This window comes from Brachycentrus maculatus, unplaced genomic scaffold (genome assembly GCF_059751285.1).
Source record: "Brachycentrus maculatus isolate JH-2025_06_01 unplaced genomic scaffold, ASM5975128v1 h1tg000144l, whole genome shotgun sequence".
NCBI classification, from domain to species: Eukaryota; Metazoa; Arthropoda; class Insecta; order Trichoptera; family Brachycentridae; genus Brachycentrus; species Brachycentrus maculatus.
The window spans coordinates 2,770,457-2,791,476 of record NW_028280897.1 but is presented as its reverse complement, the minus strand read 5'-3'; the positions used below and the strand labels follow the sequence as shown (position 1 = coordinate 2,791,476).

At 35.1% G+C, this 21,020-nt stretch overlaps 1 protein-coding gene across 1 annotated transcript; it reads left to right on the top strand.

The window, feature by feature from the left end:
• The first annotated feature begins 9,615 nt into the window (after nucleotides 1–9,615).
• On the top strand, nucleotides 9,616–10,431 carry Srg3 (Sting-regulated gene 3). The gene has a single exon (XM_088260953.1). It carries the CDS (start codon nucleotides 9,616–9,618, stop codon nucleotides 10,429–10,431), a length of 816 nt encoding a protein of 271 aa, XP_088117079.1.
• Nucleotides 10,432–21,020: the final 10,589 nt, after the last annotated feature.

Genomic DNA, 21,020 nt, shown 5'->3' with positions numbered 1-21,020 from the left:
TTTTTTCACTGTAATATTTATTCAATATTATTACCCTGGACTGGTACTTGAAGCGCAGGGCTGATAACCTTTCCTTCATGTGTAAACGATCAAGATAACACTGCGTTTATATGACGCAGTGCCCTATGCATCATTGGGGTGCGGATAAGGGTTTTATTATTTTTTTTTTTATATATAATTGGAGATAATCCAGATTTGTGAACAAGTATTTGGACGCACTCAGGCAACAGGCCCGGATCAAGGTGGCTTTAGATCGTAGCTGGAAACCAACTAACTAACCATCAAGCCGCATCTCCGCAGGGCTAGGCAGAGAGAACATTCTTCGCCTCTTCCAAATTCATACATCCTCCTCATATATTTCCGCTGATTGTTTCTACTACTTTCAAGTATTTGACATATCGCTCACTCCTTTCAACAACGTCATATATGTATAAAAAAAGATTTTTCCGGAGATCGTTTTTAAAGTTAAAAAATATAATAAAATGTATTGAAAATAAATATCAAGTCACTTATTGAACTTTTTTCTGTGCAACAGATCTTTTAAGGTAAAACCTGAATGTTTTTTTTCCATTTTAAAAATATTCAGTAAGTATATTTAAAAAAATAATAAAACAATACATTTTCTTCAAAATGCAAAAACAACACTTTCTGCCCTGTAGCGGGTAAATATTATATTAAGTTAAAAATATCCCGCTTTTGCTGGGATAAAGTACATTTTCTGGGCATGCACCATGTTTTCCAAAAACATGCACAACTGAAATTATCGATTTTTGATGTATGACGTTGCTGAAGGGAGTGAGCAATATCTGATCATGCCAAGTTTTCCAAGGTCTTCCTCTGCTCCTTTTTCCAACTACAATCGCTTCATAATTTTTATTCCGTTTATTCGTCACTCATTCGATCCACATGTCCAAACCATCTCAACACACCTTTTTAATTGTATCAATAATGCTTATCTCAGCTTTGCATTCATTCCTTATTTCACCATTCGAACATCTATGATTTGGGTATGTGCATCGAATGAGTGAAGGAAGGATAGTTAAACAATTTGTTTGAGGTGAATGTGGATGGTAATAGAAACAGGGGAAGGCCGAAGAAAACTTGGCATGATCAAGTATTTCAAATACTTGAATGTGGTAAGGTCAGAAGTCGGATTGATCGGCTTGTATGCATGAGATGTTTGACTGTGGTAGAAGTGAATTTTTTGTGCAAAGTAAGACAGGTGTGGCATTATATTCTCTCTGCCTACCTCTTCGGGGATGAGGCGTGATAGTTAGTAACTTATTTAGTTATTTTTACATTTTAAGGGCGCCAGAAATTCCTGCGTCGGGTCTGATTATGTCATCTTACTATGTAACTGCATATAAACATACCTAGTAAGTGGTTTGGCAATACATTAAAACAACTATAATTGTCGAAGCAAAAAATATATGCGCTGAATCTTAAAAATTAAGAAAAATTATCTTAAATGATGTTATTAAGGACACAGCTCTAAAATTTAGACTTAGGTTCACATAATAACTAACTAACCATCGCAGGGGTAGGCAGAGAGAATAGAAAGCCATCTCCTCGTACATACCCACCGATTGTTTTGAATCCTAACCAGACCGCTTGAAAGTATTTGGCATACCTGATCGTGCCAAGTGTTTCTCGGTCTTCCTCTGCTCCTTTTCCCATTTATATTCGCCTCATAAATTTGTTTTAACGTTCTTTCCTCACTCATTCGTTCTACATGCCCAAACCATCTCAACACACCTTTCTTAATTTTATCGATAATGCTTGTCTCAGCTTTGCATTCTTTCCTTATTTCACTATTCGGACATCTATCAAACATCGTTTTGTCGCACATTCTTCTGAGAGATTGCATTTCGACTACATTCAGTCTACTTTCATCCTTCTTTTGCCAACTCCATGTTTCACTTCCATACATTAGGGTCGGAACCAGGACTCCGTTGTGTACTGCCAGTTTAGCTTTCGCTGATAGCTTAACAAACAGTGTTTAAAAGTAAATAGGAACACAAGTCGCTATGGATTGTTATTTTCATTTTAATTTATTTTATTTTATTTGGAATGTTAACTGAACAATTCCATATATTGTAACTGCAGACAGTTGGTAGAATTCCATAATGAATTGTTGGGTATATATCCAAAATAAAACAAGGATTTTGTTGGATTAAATTCTACATTTATTTATGTATATCTTAATACGTGACGCTTTTCGTCTTCTTAGGACATTATTAAACACATGTGATATAATGTGTTTGACAATGTTTGATTGTGTTTGATAAAGTCCTAAGAAGACGAAACGCGTCACGTATTAAGATATTTATAAATAAATGTAGAATTCTTCTTCTTCTTCTTCTTCTTCTTCTTTTAGGACTAGGTCCTGTCATTCTCGGGTCGGTCCTGGAAGGTGGAAGACCAGCTATCCTTCCATCGTTTAGGTGGTCTTCCTGGGGGTCTAATCCCGCCTATGCTGCTGTCCGCTGCCACCCTCACCACTCGATCCGAACTCGCTCTTCTCACATGATCTCTCCAGAAACGTCTTCTTTCTCTTCCCCATCGCACAACATCTTCAACATCGCAGATTTTTCTTATATCTGAGTTTCTTACTCTGTCGCGAAGTGTTAGGCCTGCAATGGGTCGTAGTATGTAGAATTCAATCCAACAAAAACCTTGTTTTATTTTGGATATATTTCCCAACAATTAAGAAGTAACACAATGTCTATATTTAATATTTGTATCCAAAATTTCACATTTGTAAGTTAGTTAAAATGCCTGGAAGAGGGGCGGGAGGGAGGAGAGGGGGCAAAGGAAAAGATCAAAGGTCAAGTCGAAGATAAATTATATGACAATAAGGACACACCACGATATGCATGTCGATTTACTATGACTTTTAAGAAATAGTGGTATAAGTTAAAATAAAAATAAAATAAAAATAAGAGTCAAATCCAAATACAACAACATAAATATTACAACGGTTTTTTTAAATAAATGTATTTAATACCTTTACAACATTTTGATTGTGTCCAAATACTTGTTCACAAAATCTGGATTATCTCCAATTACAGGAGTTATTTTCATATTATTTTTTGACATCTCATCAAAGATGAAGAATTGGAGATAATCCAGATTTTGTGAACAAGTATTTGGACACAATCAAAATGTTGTAAATAAATTATCTGGTCAAATTATAAGCTTAATAATAAAAATGAAAATGGTATTTTCTGGCGTTTCTCATGTGTGTGATTATAATCCAGGATTCGGATCTCACATACTAATATAAGAGTTTCTGCTTAATAAAAAGCTTCTTTACATCTCACCAATAAATGTCTCTAGTGAAGTTCTAGTGATTCATGAACAAGGTTTCTAAATTGGTTCATATATATAGAACTTCCAAGAATTTGAGTAGTGTGGTTGTCAATAATGGGTAGAATTGGTGAATGTTACACGTGTGTAAAGTGATCACTTAAACCAGCCTATGACGGTCGTAAGCCCCGTAAATGCCCAGACTTCCATATTCTTCTTCATCTTTGATGAGTTGTCAAAAAATAATATGTATTTAATACCTGTTTATAATAAAATAACAACTATATAGTTATTTCCACATGCATTTTATTTGTACCAGTGATCTGGTTTCGTCGTAACCGACATCATCAGACTCTAAACCGAACTATTTGAAATATAAATGACTAATGGCTATATCTTGTCACCCGTTGCCGTGGATCAGTCCGATTAAACGTACGAAAATAGTAAGAACACATTTAGACAACCCAACATGACATCAAAACGTTATCAGTACCCACCCTACATTTCTAAGTAGTATCTAGCTTACCTTACTACCTACCTCTACTGTCTACCCTAGTCCCGACTTACCTTACTACCTACCTCTACTGCCTATCCTGGTTAGTGGTACCAGCTTACCTAACTACCTACCTCTACTGTCTACTCTAGTAAGTAGTAACTTACTTACCTTACTACCTACCTCTACTGCCTACCCTAGTAAGTAGTATATAACTAACCTTACTACCTACCTCTACGGCCTATCCTAGTTAGTGGTACCAGCTTACCTTACAACCTACCTTTACTGTCTACCCTAGTAAGTAGTATCTAACTTACCTTACTACCTACCTGCACTGCCTATCCTGGTTAGTGGTACCAGCTTACCTAACTACCTACCTCTACTGTCTACCCTAGTAAGTAGTAACTTACTTACCTTACTACCTACCTCTACTGCATTCCCTCGTAAGTAGTACATAACTTACCTTACTACCTACCTCTACGGCCAATCCTAGTAAGTTGTACCAGCTTACTTTACTACCTACCTTTACTGTCTACCCTAGTAAGTAGTATCTAACTTACCTTACTACCTACCTGCAGTCCCTATCCTGGTTAGTGGTACCAGCTTACCTTACTACTTACCTCTACTGTCTACCCTTGTAAGTAGTACCTATCTTACCTTACTACCTACCTCTACTGCCTACCTTAGTAAGTAGTATAAAACTTACCTTACTACCTACCTCTACGGCCTATCCTGGTTAGTGGTACCAGCTTACCTTACTACCTACCTCTACAGCCTACCCTAGTAAGTAGTATCTAACTTACCTTACTACCTACCTGCAGTGCCTATCCTGGTTTGTGGTACCAGCTTACCTTACTACCTACCTCTACTGTCTACCCTTGTAAGTAGTACCTATCTTACCTTACTACCTACTTCTACTACCTACCCTAGTAAGTAGTATCTAACTTACCTTACTACCTACCTGCACTGCCTATCCTGGTTAGTGGTACCAGCTTACCTTACTACCTACCTCTACTGTCTACCCTTGTAAGTAGTACCTAACTTACCTTTCTACCTACCTCTACGGCCTATCCTAGTTAACGGTACCAGCTAACCTTACTTACCTACATATACTGCCTGCCCTAATTAGTCGAACCAGCTTACCTTACTACCTACCCTAGTATGTAATACCAGCTTACCTTACTACCTACCTCTACAGCCTACCCTAGTAAGTAGTATCTAACTTACCTTACTACCTACCCTAGTAAGTAGTATCTAACTTACCTTACTACCTACCCTAGTAAGTAGTATCTAACTTACCTTACTACCTACCTGCAGTGCCTATCCTGGTTTGTGGTACCAGCTTACCTTACTACCTACCTCTACTGTCTACCCTTGTAAGTAGTACCTATCTTACCTTACTACCTACCTCTACTACCTACCCTAGTAAGTAGTATCTAACTTACCTTACTGCCTACCTGCACTGCCTATCCTGGTTAGTGGTACCAGCTTACCTTACTACCTACCTCTACTGTCTACCCTTGTAAGTAGTACCTAACTTACCTTTCTACCTACCTCTACGGCCTATCCTAGTTAACGGTACCAGCTAACCTTACTTACCTACATATACTGCCTGCCCTAATTAGTGGAACCAGCTTACCTTACTACCTACCCTAGTATGTAGTACCAGCTTACCTTTCTACCTACCTCCACTGCCTACCCTAAAAAGTATTTTGTTTCTTTTCCATTCAATCAGACTGATCGATAGCAACACGCAGCCGGGTACAGCTAGTTATAAAATAAAAACCTAAAAGTAAAATCATAATACTTGGGACATAGGGATATGCGATTGTAAAAATTATCAAATGAAAAGAATTTTACATGTTCGTAATATGTATTTATTACGGATAATTATCCTTTAGAATAATAATTGACATTTTTAATACATCACATTTATGAATAAATTGAAAAACGCTTACAATTAATCTGTATAGGTTAAAGGTTTTTTTTAATGTTTTATTTTTTTTATATATTTTTTTTGTTTTTTTTGTTTTTTTTTTTTAATATACATTTTAAAAAAAATTACAAAGAGTTTCATAAGAACTTACATATAATATGGCACATAGGAATTAAAAGAAATGTAAAAAGAAAATCATTTTTGGTATGAACAAAAAAATACGTTTTGTATTTTTAAGTAGTAGCGAAAACAGACCAGCGGAGTCAATTGTTTCAAATTGCCGCAGGTAGACTTTCAATACAAAAATGCCGTTGAATGTAAAAAGTTGACCCGACAGCCTCAAACTGCTATCTAGCCTGTGTTCCCGGGCTTTAGAACTATCAACTATTGTAAAATATCACTTATTTATCACTACATTGAACGTTTCGTATTGAGTTTTAAAATTCAGTACGAAACGGAGTCCCGTTTTCAACCTTGTGAGTCGTTGTAACATGTTGGATGAGTATATTTGGTTGTTTTGTAGATTGACATAGATGACACGATGACATATATGTAGATGTGCGGCTTAGTTGAAGGATCAGTATGGTGGAGGGCTGTAACAAAAAATTCATACATATAAACACATATTTGTTTAAAATTCTCTCATTTTCTAATATGAACTGAGGTGAACATGTGACATAATTATTTGATTGAAATATATCCTTTTAAACTTGTAAAAGTTGTCTTTTGAGTTTATTAATGTAAACACAACTAAGCCCTGTAAATGCCCAGACTTCCATATTCTCTCTTCTTCTACATATTCATGTTGATATGTGTAAAAATAACTCCTAATTGGAGATAATCCAGATTTGCGAACAAGTATTTGGACACATTCAAAATGTTGTAGAAAACCGGGAAATAAAATAAATTTCTTCTTTTAACCCTTATCCGCACCCAATGGTGCATGGAGCATTGCATCATATTGACGCAGTGTTATCTTAATAGTAACTTACGTGAAGGCAAGGTGATCACTCCTGCGCTTCAGGGTAATATTAAATAAATATTAGAGTATAAAATCATCAATATTTATTTTCACCCTCCACCTGGGAATCGAACCCGGGACCTCCAGCACTGTACTTAACACGCAAAGATAAGAATAGAAAATAAAATAATGTACTCACGTGTATCGAGTCATCTCGAAGCATTTGACAAACTTGGCGCGCGTGGTAGAGCCGCACACCGTGGAGAATGCAGGGTCTTGGGCCAGTCGGGTGTTGGGGTCCACGTTGGCATCCATGTCGATCTGGACCTCATCGGACGACATCAGGATGAAGTTGTGGATGAGGCACATGGCCCTGCAGATCGCCTCGACGTTCTCGATTTCCATCGCCACGTCCGAATCCAAGATCTTGAACCGATCCTCGAGGATGTTTAACGCGATAGTGGCACACTTGCGTACTTTTTCATGGAGCATGTTGTAGTGCGCGTTTCCAAACTTGGCTTCCGTATCCGCCGGCAGGAACGGGATCATGATGTTCCCCCTGAGCGGGAAGCCGCGCGGAGCGAGCACTACGTTCGGCAGAACGACATTGGTTCCCGGAAAGTTGACAGGGCTCGGGAACCCATTTCTGCGTATGGCCATGAAAAAGTAGCTTAAGTGTGTACACTGGATCGAGTTGCGGGTGTGGGTGCGCTTGAGGATCTCCATCATCGTGATTCGGGCGTGGGAGTCGACCAAGACGTAGAAGGCGCCGAGCCTGTACCGCGCGCAGCCGAACTTGACTCCGCAAGCTTTAGACTGGCTCTTGATCCACACGGGCTTGCCGTCCAAGGCGCCGATGCACAGGGGGAATCCTTGGCGGATGCCGAACTCCTTCCGGATCTGAGTCCACTCCATGGACGTGGGCGTCTCCATGTAGGGGTAGAGGACTCGGTCGACCGCCGACGAACATATGTCGACGATGTTCCTGATCTTCGCCGGACTCTTGTCCAGGCTCCGAGCGATCTCTCCGATCGTATGGCCTTCACCGATGTACCTGGAACAGTATAATATAATAAAATAAAAGCCTAACAGTGAAATCTAAACTGTTTATAGATTTGGCGTTTACTTTGTAAAGCTCCATTTTAACGTTAAATTAAACACTGATTTTTTAATCAAAACACCTAAAAATTAATAAAAATTAAATCGCCTAGTTATTTCATTTTCAAACGAATGTCATTCGTTTGAAAATGCCATAACTAGGCGAAACAATGTCACAAAATTGACCATCCCAATTTCACCATTCGAATATCTATCGTACATTGTTTTGCCGCACATTCGTCTAAGGGATCGACTTTTGCTAAATAATAATATATTATAAAATTAACAATTTCTCCCCTCCATCATGTAATGGTCAGCACGCTCAGCTAACGTACTGGAGGTCACGGGTTCGATTCCCAAGGGGGGGGGGAAATAAATATAAGTGATTTTTCACACTAATATTTATTTAATGAAACCCTGGACTACCTAAAGCGGAGGGCTGATCCCCTTTACTTCATGTGTTAACGATCAATATAACAGTGCGATTATATGTTGCAGTGCCCTATGCACCATCGGGTGTGGATAAGGGTTTGAAGAAATAGAAAATTGATATACGTACATTCTACACACCAATAAATTTCTCTGTGATGAAAAGTAAACTGAAATAATAAAAACGCAAATGAAAAACATGATTCGAATTGCAGTCGGCGAATTATTATTGGAAAATGAAACGCACGTGACAATAAGAAATAATTTATTCGGTTGCAATTCGAGTTCGCCTAGATTTACAGCCGTACGCTTCCAATGTTCAATTTATATTACAGCCCTAGTCAAATGTAATCTCGCTTCATAACTTTCGATGGTCGAAAAGCAATTCCGTTTCAAGATAATTATGCAAGAATTTACATCAGTCGGGATGCGGTCCCGTGGTTGGTGTCGCGTGTTATATGTCGCGCGGTACATGTCTTTGAGTCAAAGGCTCTAGGTTCGACTCCCACTATGTGTCACAACTATATATATATATATATATATATATATATATATATATATATATATATATATATATATATATATATATATATATATATATATATATATATATATATATATATATATATATATATATACATTTATATGTATATATATATATATATATATATATATATATATATATATATATATATATATATATATATATATATATATATATATATATATATATATATATATATATATATATATATATATATATATATATATATATATATATATATATATATATATATATATATATATATATATATATATATATATATATATATATATATATATATATATATATATATATATATATATATATATATATATATATCTCGAGCAAAGCCACATCCTCAGCCTCCCTGCAGACACCCCACTGTCTCTCTACTCCCTCCACGCACCCCAGACATCTACACCCGCCCAGACATCCACGCCCGCCCAGACATCCACACCCGCCCTTCCTCCCAAACACGTGCAATTGAAACATCTAATGACACGGTGTATAAAACGACAACTGTGTACTCTGTATTTCTCCACTTCAACTTTATTTTACCAGTGACCGGGTCTCGTCGAAATCCGGTCACGGGTTAAATAAAATAAAAATGGAAAAAATGTACATAGAGGTTGTTTTATTATATAAAACGCAGTTATACCAAATTATGAGAAGTGCAAAACAAAAAAACTAATACATGGTGATCATACTTCTTACAATTTCAATATACATACAATATATATAATAAAATATTAATAAAGAAGAAAAGTATTCGCAAATATATTAAGAGAAATGGATTAATTACATAAATATAGTACATACGCATATGGGCACGCACACAGTCACACATGCACACAGGCTCGTACACGAACACGCATACGGTCACATATCCGAATACGCATACGGTCACGTATACCAACACGTATACGGGCAAGCACACGGGCACGCACACGGGCACGCACACGGGCACGCACACGGGCACGCACACGGGCACGCACACGGGCACGCACACGGGCACGCACACGGGCACGCACACGGGCACGCACACGGGCACGCACACGGGCACGCACACGGGCACGCACACGGGCACGCTCACGGGCTCGCACACGGGCACGCACACGGGCACGCACACGGGCACGCACACGGGCACGCACACGGGCAAGCACACGGGCACGCACACGGGCAAGCACACGGGCACGCACACGGGCACGCACACGGGCACGCACACGGGCACGCACACGGGCACGCTCACGGGCTCGCACACGGGCACGCACACGGGCACGCACACGGGCACGCACACGGGCACGCACACGGGCACGCACACGGGCAAGCACACGGGCAAGCACACGGGCACGCACACGGGCACGCACACGGGCACGCACACGGGCACGCACACGGGCACGCTCACGGGCTCGCACACGGGCACGCACACGGGCACGCACACGGGCACGCACACGGGCACGTACACAAACACGCATTCGGGCATATATATGCCATCGCACACGGTCACGCACACAGACACGCTTAAGGACACAAACGGGCACGCACACGGGCACGCACACAGGCACGCATACGGGCACGTACATGAACACGCATACGGGCACGCACACGGGCATGTACGCGAGTACGTATGCGGGCACGCATACGCTGACGCAATAATATAGATTTATTAATATTTAAAATATTAAAATAAACATACAACCACGGTTTACTGGTAATCTTATTGAAATCTAAAAATAAATTATTGGGACATGGATTTAAGCCCTCTACGAGTGTTCAAACCTATCCATAAAAATATGCAACAAAGAAAAGAGTATAAAGAGCTTTAAAAGCTTTCGGATCAAATACGCCCACAAGAGCAATATTTCAGGAATATTTTAGTGAAACCGATGAAAACTCTCGAAAAAAAAAAGATTAACCGAATTTACTATGAATCAATATTTGATAACCTTTTATGGCCCTCAATTAAATATAATAAGCGCACACTCGGAGACCAATTAGCTTCATCATGGACAAATAACATAACGGCTCTATGAAAATGGAATGGAAAAATTAAATCGCAACAAAGCAAACAAAAGGAAAATAAACCATGGAAAAAAATCACCATTGTATACAAATATTTATATAAATACTAAAAACTAACTAACTATCCATCACGCCGCTTCTCCGCAGGGGTAGGCAGAGAGAATAGAACGCCACACCACCCTGTCTTTGCAAACATTCTTCGCCTCTTCCACGTTCATGTATCTCCTCATACATACCCGACGATTATTACGAGTCCTTACCTTTATATATATAATATATAATAAACTTCTCTAGTATAATAAAGTCTTGGAACGAAGAAACACGGAAAAAGCTAACGAAATCCAAAATTATATTAATTATTAGCATCTGCTGAGCTGGGAATTAACATCGCAGGAGGCTAATCCCTATTAAAACAAGCCACAAGAGCTAGAAGAAGAAGAAGAAGAAGAAAAAGAAGAAGAAGAAGTATTATCAGCATCGTATTTAAATAATATAATAAACTTACTTGAAGGAGATTTGAAACGAAAAAAATGTGTGATAAAGCAAAGAAAAGCTAAAAAATATTATTTATAAATTATTTTAAAAACGTGAAAAATGTGAAACAAGCTAACAAAAGTCGAAATATCATATTAATAACCAGAAAAGTATTGTGTTCAAATAATTTAATAAAAATAATAAATAATTAAATAAATAAATAATATAAAAAGAACTTACCGGAAGAAGACTTGGATCAAATCGGACGACGAAAACGTAGTGTACGACCCCATCTTCAATTTCTCCACTTCGGGTATCAACAGGTCCAAGAGTTTCTCGAACAAAGCCTCGCTCATCCCCAGATTGTAGATTTTAGGAGTAAGTTCCATTGCTAACTTCACTTCGCAAAAACACCGATACTGAAAAGCGCGACTAGCCACCTGAACGCTTCAAGCCGTAATGATACAATGATGGAGCGATCGGGTGGTACTATGCCACGCGAACTGAAACACAGAGGTCCTGTTGCAGTGGGCGAATGTAGGGGTGCCACAAGTACAATTTCATAATTAAAAATAAAATAAAAATATCTAAATAATACTTTTTATAATTAAAGCAATGTTAACTTAGTTGTATATGGTAGTAATATTACACTCTCCTTATCATTCATCGTTTGCTTTCTGTATTACACAAATTGATGAAAGATAAGGAGAGTATAATTTAATAGAATTAAAATGCAACTTTGTTTTAAAATCACTTTAAATATTTTATTATAACTTAATTACAATGTTTACCGGTTTCGAAGCTAACCGTTTCTTCACCAAGACTGATTAATATTAATATTAAAACACTATCTACTTAACGAAATTCAAAATATAATATTTTGACGTTTAGGCAAAGGAGCTTGAGTAGATCTCTAGTGAGTCTTCTTTTTACATCAACGTAATGAAATATATTATTTATTAATTTGGCATTAACTTTGTCGAATAACATGTTGAATATTATTTTTTCTAACCCTTATCCGCAGCCAATGGTGCATAGGGCACTGCAGTGTGGTGGTTAGCGCACCAGGCTACGACGATGGAGGTCTCGGGTTCGATTCCCAAGAAGGTCAAAATAAATATTAGTGAGTTTTCAGTCTGATTATATATATATATATATATATATATATATATATATATATATATATATATATATATATATATATATATATATATATATATATATATATATATATATATATATATATATATATATATATATCATATATATATATATATATATATATAAATATGTATATATATATATATATATATATATATATATATATATATATATATATATATATATATATATATATATATATATATATATATATATATATATATATGTATATATATATTTATATATATATATATATATATATATACATATAAAAATTAATAATATCTATCAGTTGTTAAACTGTATGTAGTTATTTTTCTTTCAGAAATTCGGCCTTGTTGCCTGAAAGCACAAAGATATACTTATGGTAAAAATGTTTTGGAAAAGAAAACTCCTACGCAAATCGACAATGGTCTTAGATCAATATTTTTAAGCTTCAACCTTACAAAAAAAATCGCTTGTAGAATCTTATAGTGATAAAAGAGACACCTTAAAGACGAATAAAGGAGATATTTAGCGACGCAGACAGACGGATAGAGCATCCCAAAAGAAATACAATACCTCAAAATTTGCCTCAAAAATATGTTTATTCAATATTTGTACCGTCGTTGATTGCTGTTTCAATTTGTAATACTTACATAAATGGTTTCTTTTATCTAAAATTTGAGATATATGTCCTTCATTTGATACTTAAATTAATCCGTATTGTGGTCGATTCATTGGGTTTGTTAAAACGCATTAATAAAATATTACTTAAACGACGTAAGATACAGATTTTTATTGATCAATATTTTTTACGGATATCTCAACATAGATGAAGAAACGTATGCAAGTCTGGGCATTAACGGGGCGTACCTATCATTAGCTGATTAAGTGAATAATCCAATGTCTGATAAAAAAATAACAAAAAATGTTGAAATGTTCAGGATTTCATATAAATATTAGATTAATATATCTAAATGAATGTCACATATCGCAGTCGTACAAGAGAAACTGACCAATTAACAAAACGTAAAACGTTCAGGAGGGCCAATTGAGTCGCTTTTGCTTGGCAAGAAAATAAACATCAATGCAGTTCGTCATTTTTATACTTTCAAGTCAATATATTATACTTTCAAGTTTGAAATCATATGGAATTTTGTTCAGTGCTATATATAATATATAGTAAGATATCATGTAAAGTGATCACTTAAAACAGCTTATGACGGCCGTCAGCCCAGTAAATGCCCAGCTTTTTATATTCTTCTTCATCTTCGATGAGATGTCAAAAAGATCATTTGAATTGTTTTTGTTCTTGACGATTCATTTAGCGTTTGCGATTTTACGCTGATTTTGCGATCGTTTTTAAAACGCTTGTACACCCTAAATTCAATGCACAAAACCTTCAGACATCTCTAGTATCTAAATAATGGAAGGCTTTATAGGTGAAAATTATCTAAAATCCCGACCAGGTTTGAGATCAACATAAAACTCATATTATTAAAGAAATCACTTCTTTTTATACCACATGTTTATTTATGACAATCGGAAGCTAAGCTTCCATCCTCAGGTCTAAATGTAAACTAAAAAAATAATAATAAACTGTTCTATAAATAAGGAGAGGGGTAAGTTAGGGAGGACGGGGATATGCGAAGGGGCAGACTTTGAAAATAAAGGAAAAATGGAAAGCAAAGGTGAAGAATTTTGAAACAATATATTATTTATTAAATTATTATTACCATTTAGGTTTTTTTGGATTTCTTAATTTTCTAAATAATTCATTATTTTGGTTTCATGTGGTAAAAGGTGTAAATTTTTTTGTTTATGAGAGTGGAATGAATGATTTGTATCTATAATGTGATTTGAAAATACCGAAAAATAATTGCTGACAAACTTGTATTTTCAGTTTTTCATTCCGTTTCAGTGGAGTTTTATATTCCGTTATTTTTTATTAAACCCTTTCAATCATAAATGTTTGTAAAGCTTGGCGGGACGCATTTATATTTCAATTCACCTTCGTAGCATCTCCGCTTTCATTACAGACTAGAATAAATGTATGTACTGCATAAGTCGGCGAATGCATTTGGTGTATTAAGGTAGGAAGTATATTAATTTAATAATTGTTTTCTTTATAAATTGCTTGGACAGAATATATGATGTGTACATTGTTTACATAAATTGGCAGTGACAGGTATATTGAAAGCTTTTAAATGTAAATTTACAGTAAAATCGGGATACAATTTTATGTTATTTCACATTTTCAATCAATTTCGCAACTTGGTTTAAAAAAATGCTTAGCAAAGATCAGATCTGTCAGGAAGCCTAGATGCTTCTGTATCAGATCTGGGCATGCGGTGGGACAGCTTTCAATGTAATATACATACGCGAGCTTATTGTTCAGAAGCCATATCTTCCGACCAACCAAAATAGTCTAGTAAAGTATCACTAGTATGATTAGTAAGTAAAAGTTTATAAATAAACGGCAGATAGTACTTGTATAATTGTACATACATTTCAATGATAAAAAATATATAACTATTTGCATACGAATAAAAAAAATATTTTCAACATAATATATTAAATCATCTGTAAATTGGTGAATGAAAGGAAGGTAGGATTAAGAACGAGGACTTAAGATTAAACGAAGGAAGAATGAAATGATAGACAGTTACATAGATAAGTTTGGGTTTTAATTAAATATATAAATATTTCAGGCATTCTGAAAAGTCATCAGACTTAGTGTACTTTTTATCAAAGAAGGTACATTTTCAGTATCAGATTGATGAGCGAGGGATAGATATAAGATAGGTTGGCTTTTAATGAAAGATAGAAATGTTTCAGCCGTTTCTTGAAAAATCATCATGAGATGGTGCATTTTCCTTAGTTTGGCCGCTTGGACTGAAAAGGAATAACTGAAAAATGATGAGCCATAATGAGGAATTGAAAGTATTCTCTCTTGAGAAGAACTAAGTGAAATACCGTACTCTAAAAGATGCATAACGTTTTCAACAAAATATTTATGTGCATTGAATATATAAAGTAGCAAGAGAAGTTTATTCGCTAATTGAATCGAAGCCTTTTTAGTTCACCACGGGATTCTGTTACGGAAATTAAGCGAATGTTATAAGAAATAGTAAATAAGAACAATGTTTCACCTCCTTAGAAAATATTTTGCAGAAATGGACCCCCTCATCGAATAAAAGTAATATTAACTTGAACTTTACGAATATATATATATATATATATATATATATATATATATATATATATATATATATATATATATATATATATATATATATATATATATATATATATATATATATATAAATAGAGAAAAAGAGAGAGAGAGATGTGAAAATTTATTGTAAATTGTAAAGCGTCATTGAGAGTGAGCTTTTATACAGAGGGAGGTCACATTAGACCTAATATGGTCGCAGTGATATAAGGGATGCAAGATCCCTTGACCTCATTAAAAAAGCGTCATTGCGGTGAATTTTCATGAAAATGTCTGTAGATTTTTCTTTTATAACAAATTCTATAATTAATGATTTTAACTACTGATTCGGAAGATAATGCTTAAATATATGCAATTTTATTTTAGTCATAAATTTTTATAAAAAAAATATATCACAATTGTAGAAATAGGAAAATTTTTCGTTAAATTATGTACTTTTGCAGATTTTTTAAATGAATTATAGTTGATAACGACTAAATAAGGGTGACAGTGAATGTAGATCCTTCGATATAAAACTACAACCATATAAGCAGCATATTTCGAGATGAGGACAATAAGGGTTAGCAATGTAATAAGGGTTATAAAATAAGGGTTAGTTCGACAAAAAATTTAAGTAATTAAGTACTTAATTGAAAATGGTTCAAATTTGACTGGACCTGTGTCTTATCAAGAAATATTAACAACGTGATGATCGAATAACCAAATTAGGATCATCAAATAATCAAAGGGCTAGTCAACCGACCTTTCCTGCTAATTCGAACCGGACATATGTGACGGAAGTCGAGACAGGGTCCAGTCCGTATGTCCACCTCCTAGGGAGAGAGGGAGAGAGGGAGAGAGGGAGAGAGGGAGGGGGTGAAAATACCATCCCTCATTTATTAGTTATTTATAATCAATTTAAGTTTTACTTGGTTAATACTTCAAGTGTATTTATCAAGTAAAACTTAAATTGAAAATGGATAGATATTACCACAAGGTGACTGCCGATAATACTACTACTACTGCTCGGCTGTCCAAATTTAAAACACAGTAAGGGACATTTTTTTTGTAGTAGGTTTTTTTGCATTTATGGACTAAGTAGACCACTTAGTCGAAAAATGCAAAAAAAAACCTACTACAAAAAAATGTCCCTTACTGTGTTTTAAATTTGAACAGCCGTGCTACCATCACGCCATTTCCCCGCAGGGGTAGGCAGAAAGGATGGAACACCACACTCTTCTGTCCTGACATACACTCATCCCCTCTTTCACATCTATACATCTTGTCATACATGCCCTCCGATTACGCAGACTTTTGACACCACCAGATTTTAGATTCTGATTGATCTGATCGTGCCAAGTCTTTTTCGGTCGTCCTCGTTCTGTTTTCGCGCTCACATTCGCCACATATATTTTCGTAGCCATTTTCTCGTTATCCATTCGCTCCACGTGTCCATACCACCGTAAAGAACTCATCCTAATCTTTTCAATTACTCATTGTTCAGCCTTATATTCCATGCCAGTTCCACACCTTTGCCAGTTCCATGTTTCGCTTCCATACAACGGGTACCAGCACGCCGTTGTGAACCGCTAGCTTGGCTTCCATGGACATTAAGAACATTAAGAATTTTAGTTTTTTTTATTATTTTTATTTTATGGTTTTGCCAGTGTAACATAGAGTGACTTTTTCATCAGTTGACTTGTAATAAAATAACCGTATGTAATATTTTTTATATAAACCGAAACCATAAATAATTCAGTTACTGAGACGTACCCGTTTCTTCGTCAGGACAAGACGATGAAGCCCCGACGATGTCCTGACGAAGAGACGGGTGCGTCTCGAAACTGGTAGATACAAAAATCTCGGTGAGTGGTTATATACTAATATTATTAACATTAAAAAAAAAAGTAAAAATGACTAACCACAAAGTAAATGCTTAAAATATTAAAAATATTGAGAATACCAGTTATTGAATTGGCCTAGACCCACCGGAATCAGAATTAATGCTGTGTTCTGGAGGATTTTTGACTTCATTTGAAGAAGAGTTTCCGTTTCGTCCTCAGAAAAGAAACAGCAGGCAACTTAGGAGTTAAAAATGTACATTAAATAAAAAAAAAGCCATAATGAGTAAAAAGATAATAATAAAACTTGGCGCTTACAACTAGATCAACAAAGTAAAACTTTAATTGAAATTGGACAGATATTACCAGTAAGCGACAGTGTAAGGGTAGCAGTATTTGAGGGTAGGACACTCGAAGTTACAAACCCGTAGTCGAACCATCCTTAGTAAATTGGACGCTACTGTGTTGAGTCTCCTGAGATAAATATGGTGCAACTCAGACAATTTTAATTATTTATCTAGATCAACTGATGGAAACACTTTTCGCAAACTTTTTCTGTTCAAGGTACACCTGCCAAATTAATAAATTTCAGAGGTATACCAAAGATTTTTTTTTATTTATTTAATATTGATTTTATATCAAAATATAATGCGAAAACATAAAATATAATAGCAAAGTTTATTCAATGTCTTCAGAAAACTAGACTTTTTCCGCGGCACACAACTAGTCACCACGATACACGTTCCGCAAAGTGCGAACAATGATTGGAACAATGATCTAAATTATGTTAAGTATCTGATAAAAAAAAGCGTGTGCAGCACACATGATACAAATGTAATATATATCTCTCTTCTCTCTGATGTAACGAAATGTACTTAATAAACGTGACGCGTCGTTGAAAATTCACTCTCAATTATTATCCAATAATCGATTTTCGAATCGCCACCTCAAATGTTTTACTTCCAAAAATAATATTTAAAAAAAACATGTTTATATTTTAAAAAAAAAATTAAAGGCTCTTGTGCCAACCCTGTTGCAAGTATGATCTAGTACCAACATAAAAAAATAAATTAAACTTTGGACTGTATTTTTATACAGCAGGAATAAACACAATTATATCTTTGTTATAAATATAACGATGTATGTAAGTATATGTATATGTTGTAGAATCATTCGAATGGAATGCAGAAAAAATATTTCCAAGTTCCACGATTACACACATATTACGGTTACAAATAATTCTCTGATTTGAATATTCGGGGATGATGTATATTTAAGTACCATATTTCAGTTTTTATTTAATTTTTTTAATAAAAGAGAAATAATTGTATTTTTATTATTTACACAAATATTTCAATTTTCTACTATTTCTGTGACTCTAAGCGGCTCATTATTAGAAATAGGTATCAAATTGTGGTAGAGTGGGTTCGAACCGAGAAACTGACTTAAGCGTCAGCGACACTAACCACGAGACCACAACCCGACACTTTTGCTTGCGGGTTATTTATTATTTGTAAAAAAGTATTCATTTATTGATTATCTTCATTACGAACCTTGAGGTGAGGTGTGGCAAGGTTCTAAGGTTTATATGATATACATTTTATAAAACACAATGAAAAAAACAAAATTTGTAACATAACATTAAACGAATATTAAAAGAATTAAACAGTATATTAAAAAAAAATCAAATCGAAGATATTTAAACAAACACTCTCACACAGAAACATTATAATTCATTTATTAATTGATATAGCGTTTAATTTGTAAAACTCCATTTTAATTTTTGGATTAATTCATCTTCATTCTAATGTTCATTCTAAACATTGAGGTAATATGCGCAAGTATCTAAAGCTCGTAAGGTGTATTTATTATCCAAAGTAAAAGTGATAAAAATGAATATAAAGAGTAAAAAATTGTAAAAAAGGCTGTAAATAGGTTTAAAAAAATTGTACTTCTTCAAACCCTTATCCGCACACCAATGATATGTAGGGCACTGTATCATATAAACGCAGTGTTATCTTGGTCGTTAACATATGAAGGAAAGGTGATCAGCCCCGCTTCAGGTACCAGTCCAGGTAATTGAATAAATATTAGAGTAAAAAATCACTGATAATTTTTGACCACCCCTTGGAATCGAACCCGGCACCTCCAAAACGGTAGGTGACCATTACATTATGGAGGCGGACATATAGTGGTATATACCAAATTAAAATTTAATTCAGAACAAAAATTTTGTAAAAATATTTATATTTAAATTCAAAACTCAAATATATTCCATGTAATGAAAATATCATTGAATGGAATAAATATATTTGTGTTTTAAATTTACGGGAATGGGAAATCGAGGGGGATCGAACCCGAGACCTCCATTACGGTGGTCGAATACCCCATTACACAATGGAGGCGGATATAAAAAAAGTTGACATGGCCATGTCACTGATTTGAAAAAATAATTGGCACTGTAATAATAGAAGTACAGGCACAAAATATCATGTAAAATATACGAACAAAAGTTTTGTATTTTTTCTATTATTATCACATATCGCTCATTCCTTTCAACAACATCATATATAAAAAAACTTCATTTTTCAGGAGATCGTTTTTAAAGTTCAAAAATATAATCAAATGTATTAATAATAAATATCAAGCCACTAATTGAACTTTTCACTGTAAGGTTTTTTCTCCATTTGAAAAATATTTAGTCGATTAAAAAAAATTAAACCTTTTCTTCAAAATGCAAAAACAACACTTTCTGCCCTGTAGCGGGTAAATATAATATTAAGTTAAAATATGCCACTTTTGCTGGGATAAAGTACATTTTCTGGGCATTCCGAAAGCACGCACATCTGATAATTGTCGATTTTTGATATATGACGTTGTTGAAAGGAGTGAGCGATATTCGCTTTTGAATACAATATGTGAATGATGAACGTTGATCTGAGTGTAAAATAGTAGAAAATAGGGAAATTAAAATACATACATGATTTCCTATATTTAGGAACTGTATATTCTATATTTTCTATATTACTGTGTGAGAGGTCACGGGTTCGATTCCCAAGAGGGAGTGAAAATAAAAATTAGTGATTTTTCACTGTAATATTTATTTAATCTTACCCTGGACTGGTCACTGAAGCGCAGGAGTGATCACCTTGCCTTCATGTAAGGAACGTTCAAGATAACACTGCGTCAATACGATACAGTGCCCCATGCACCACTGGGTGCGGATAAGGGTTAGAAGTATATTAAGATTGAAAAAGACGTAGAATGAGAAGTGAATGATAGGAACAGAGTCAATGGTGCACTGAAATCAGTTACAGCAAATAAAAATCTGTCAGCAAAATCTAAACTAGCAGTACTTAACGGAGTCCTGGTTCCAACTCTTATGTGTGAAGGTAAAGCATGGAATTGCGAAAGAAAGATGACAGTAGACTTGATACAGCCAAAATGTCATCTCCCAGACAATTGTGCGGCAAAACGATGTATGATATATGTTCGAATGGTGATATAAGAAAAGAATGCAAGGTATCATCGATAAAATTGAGGAAGGTGTATTGAG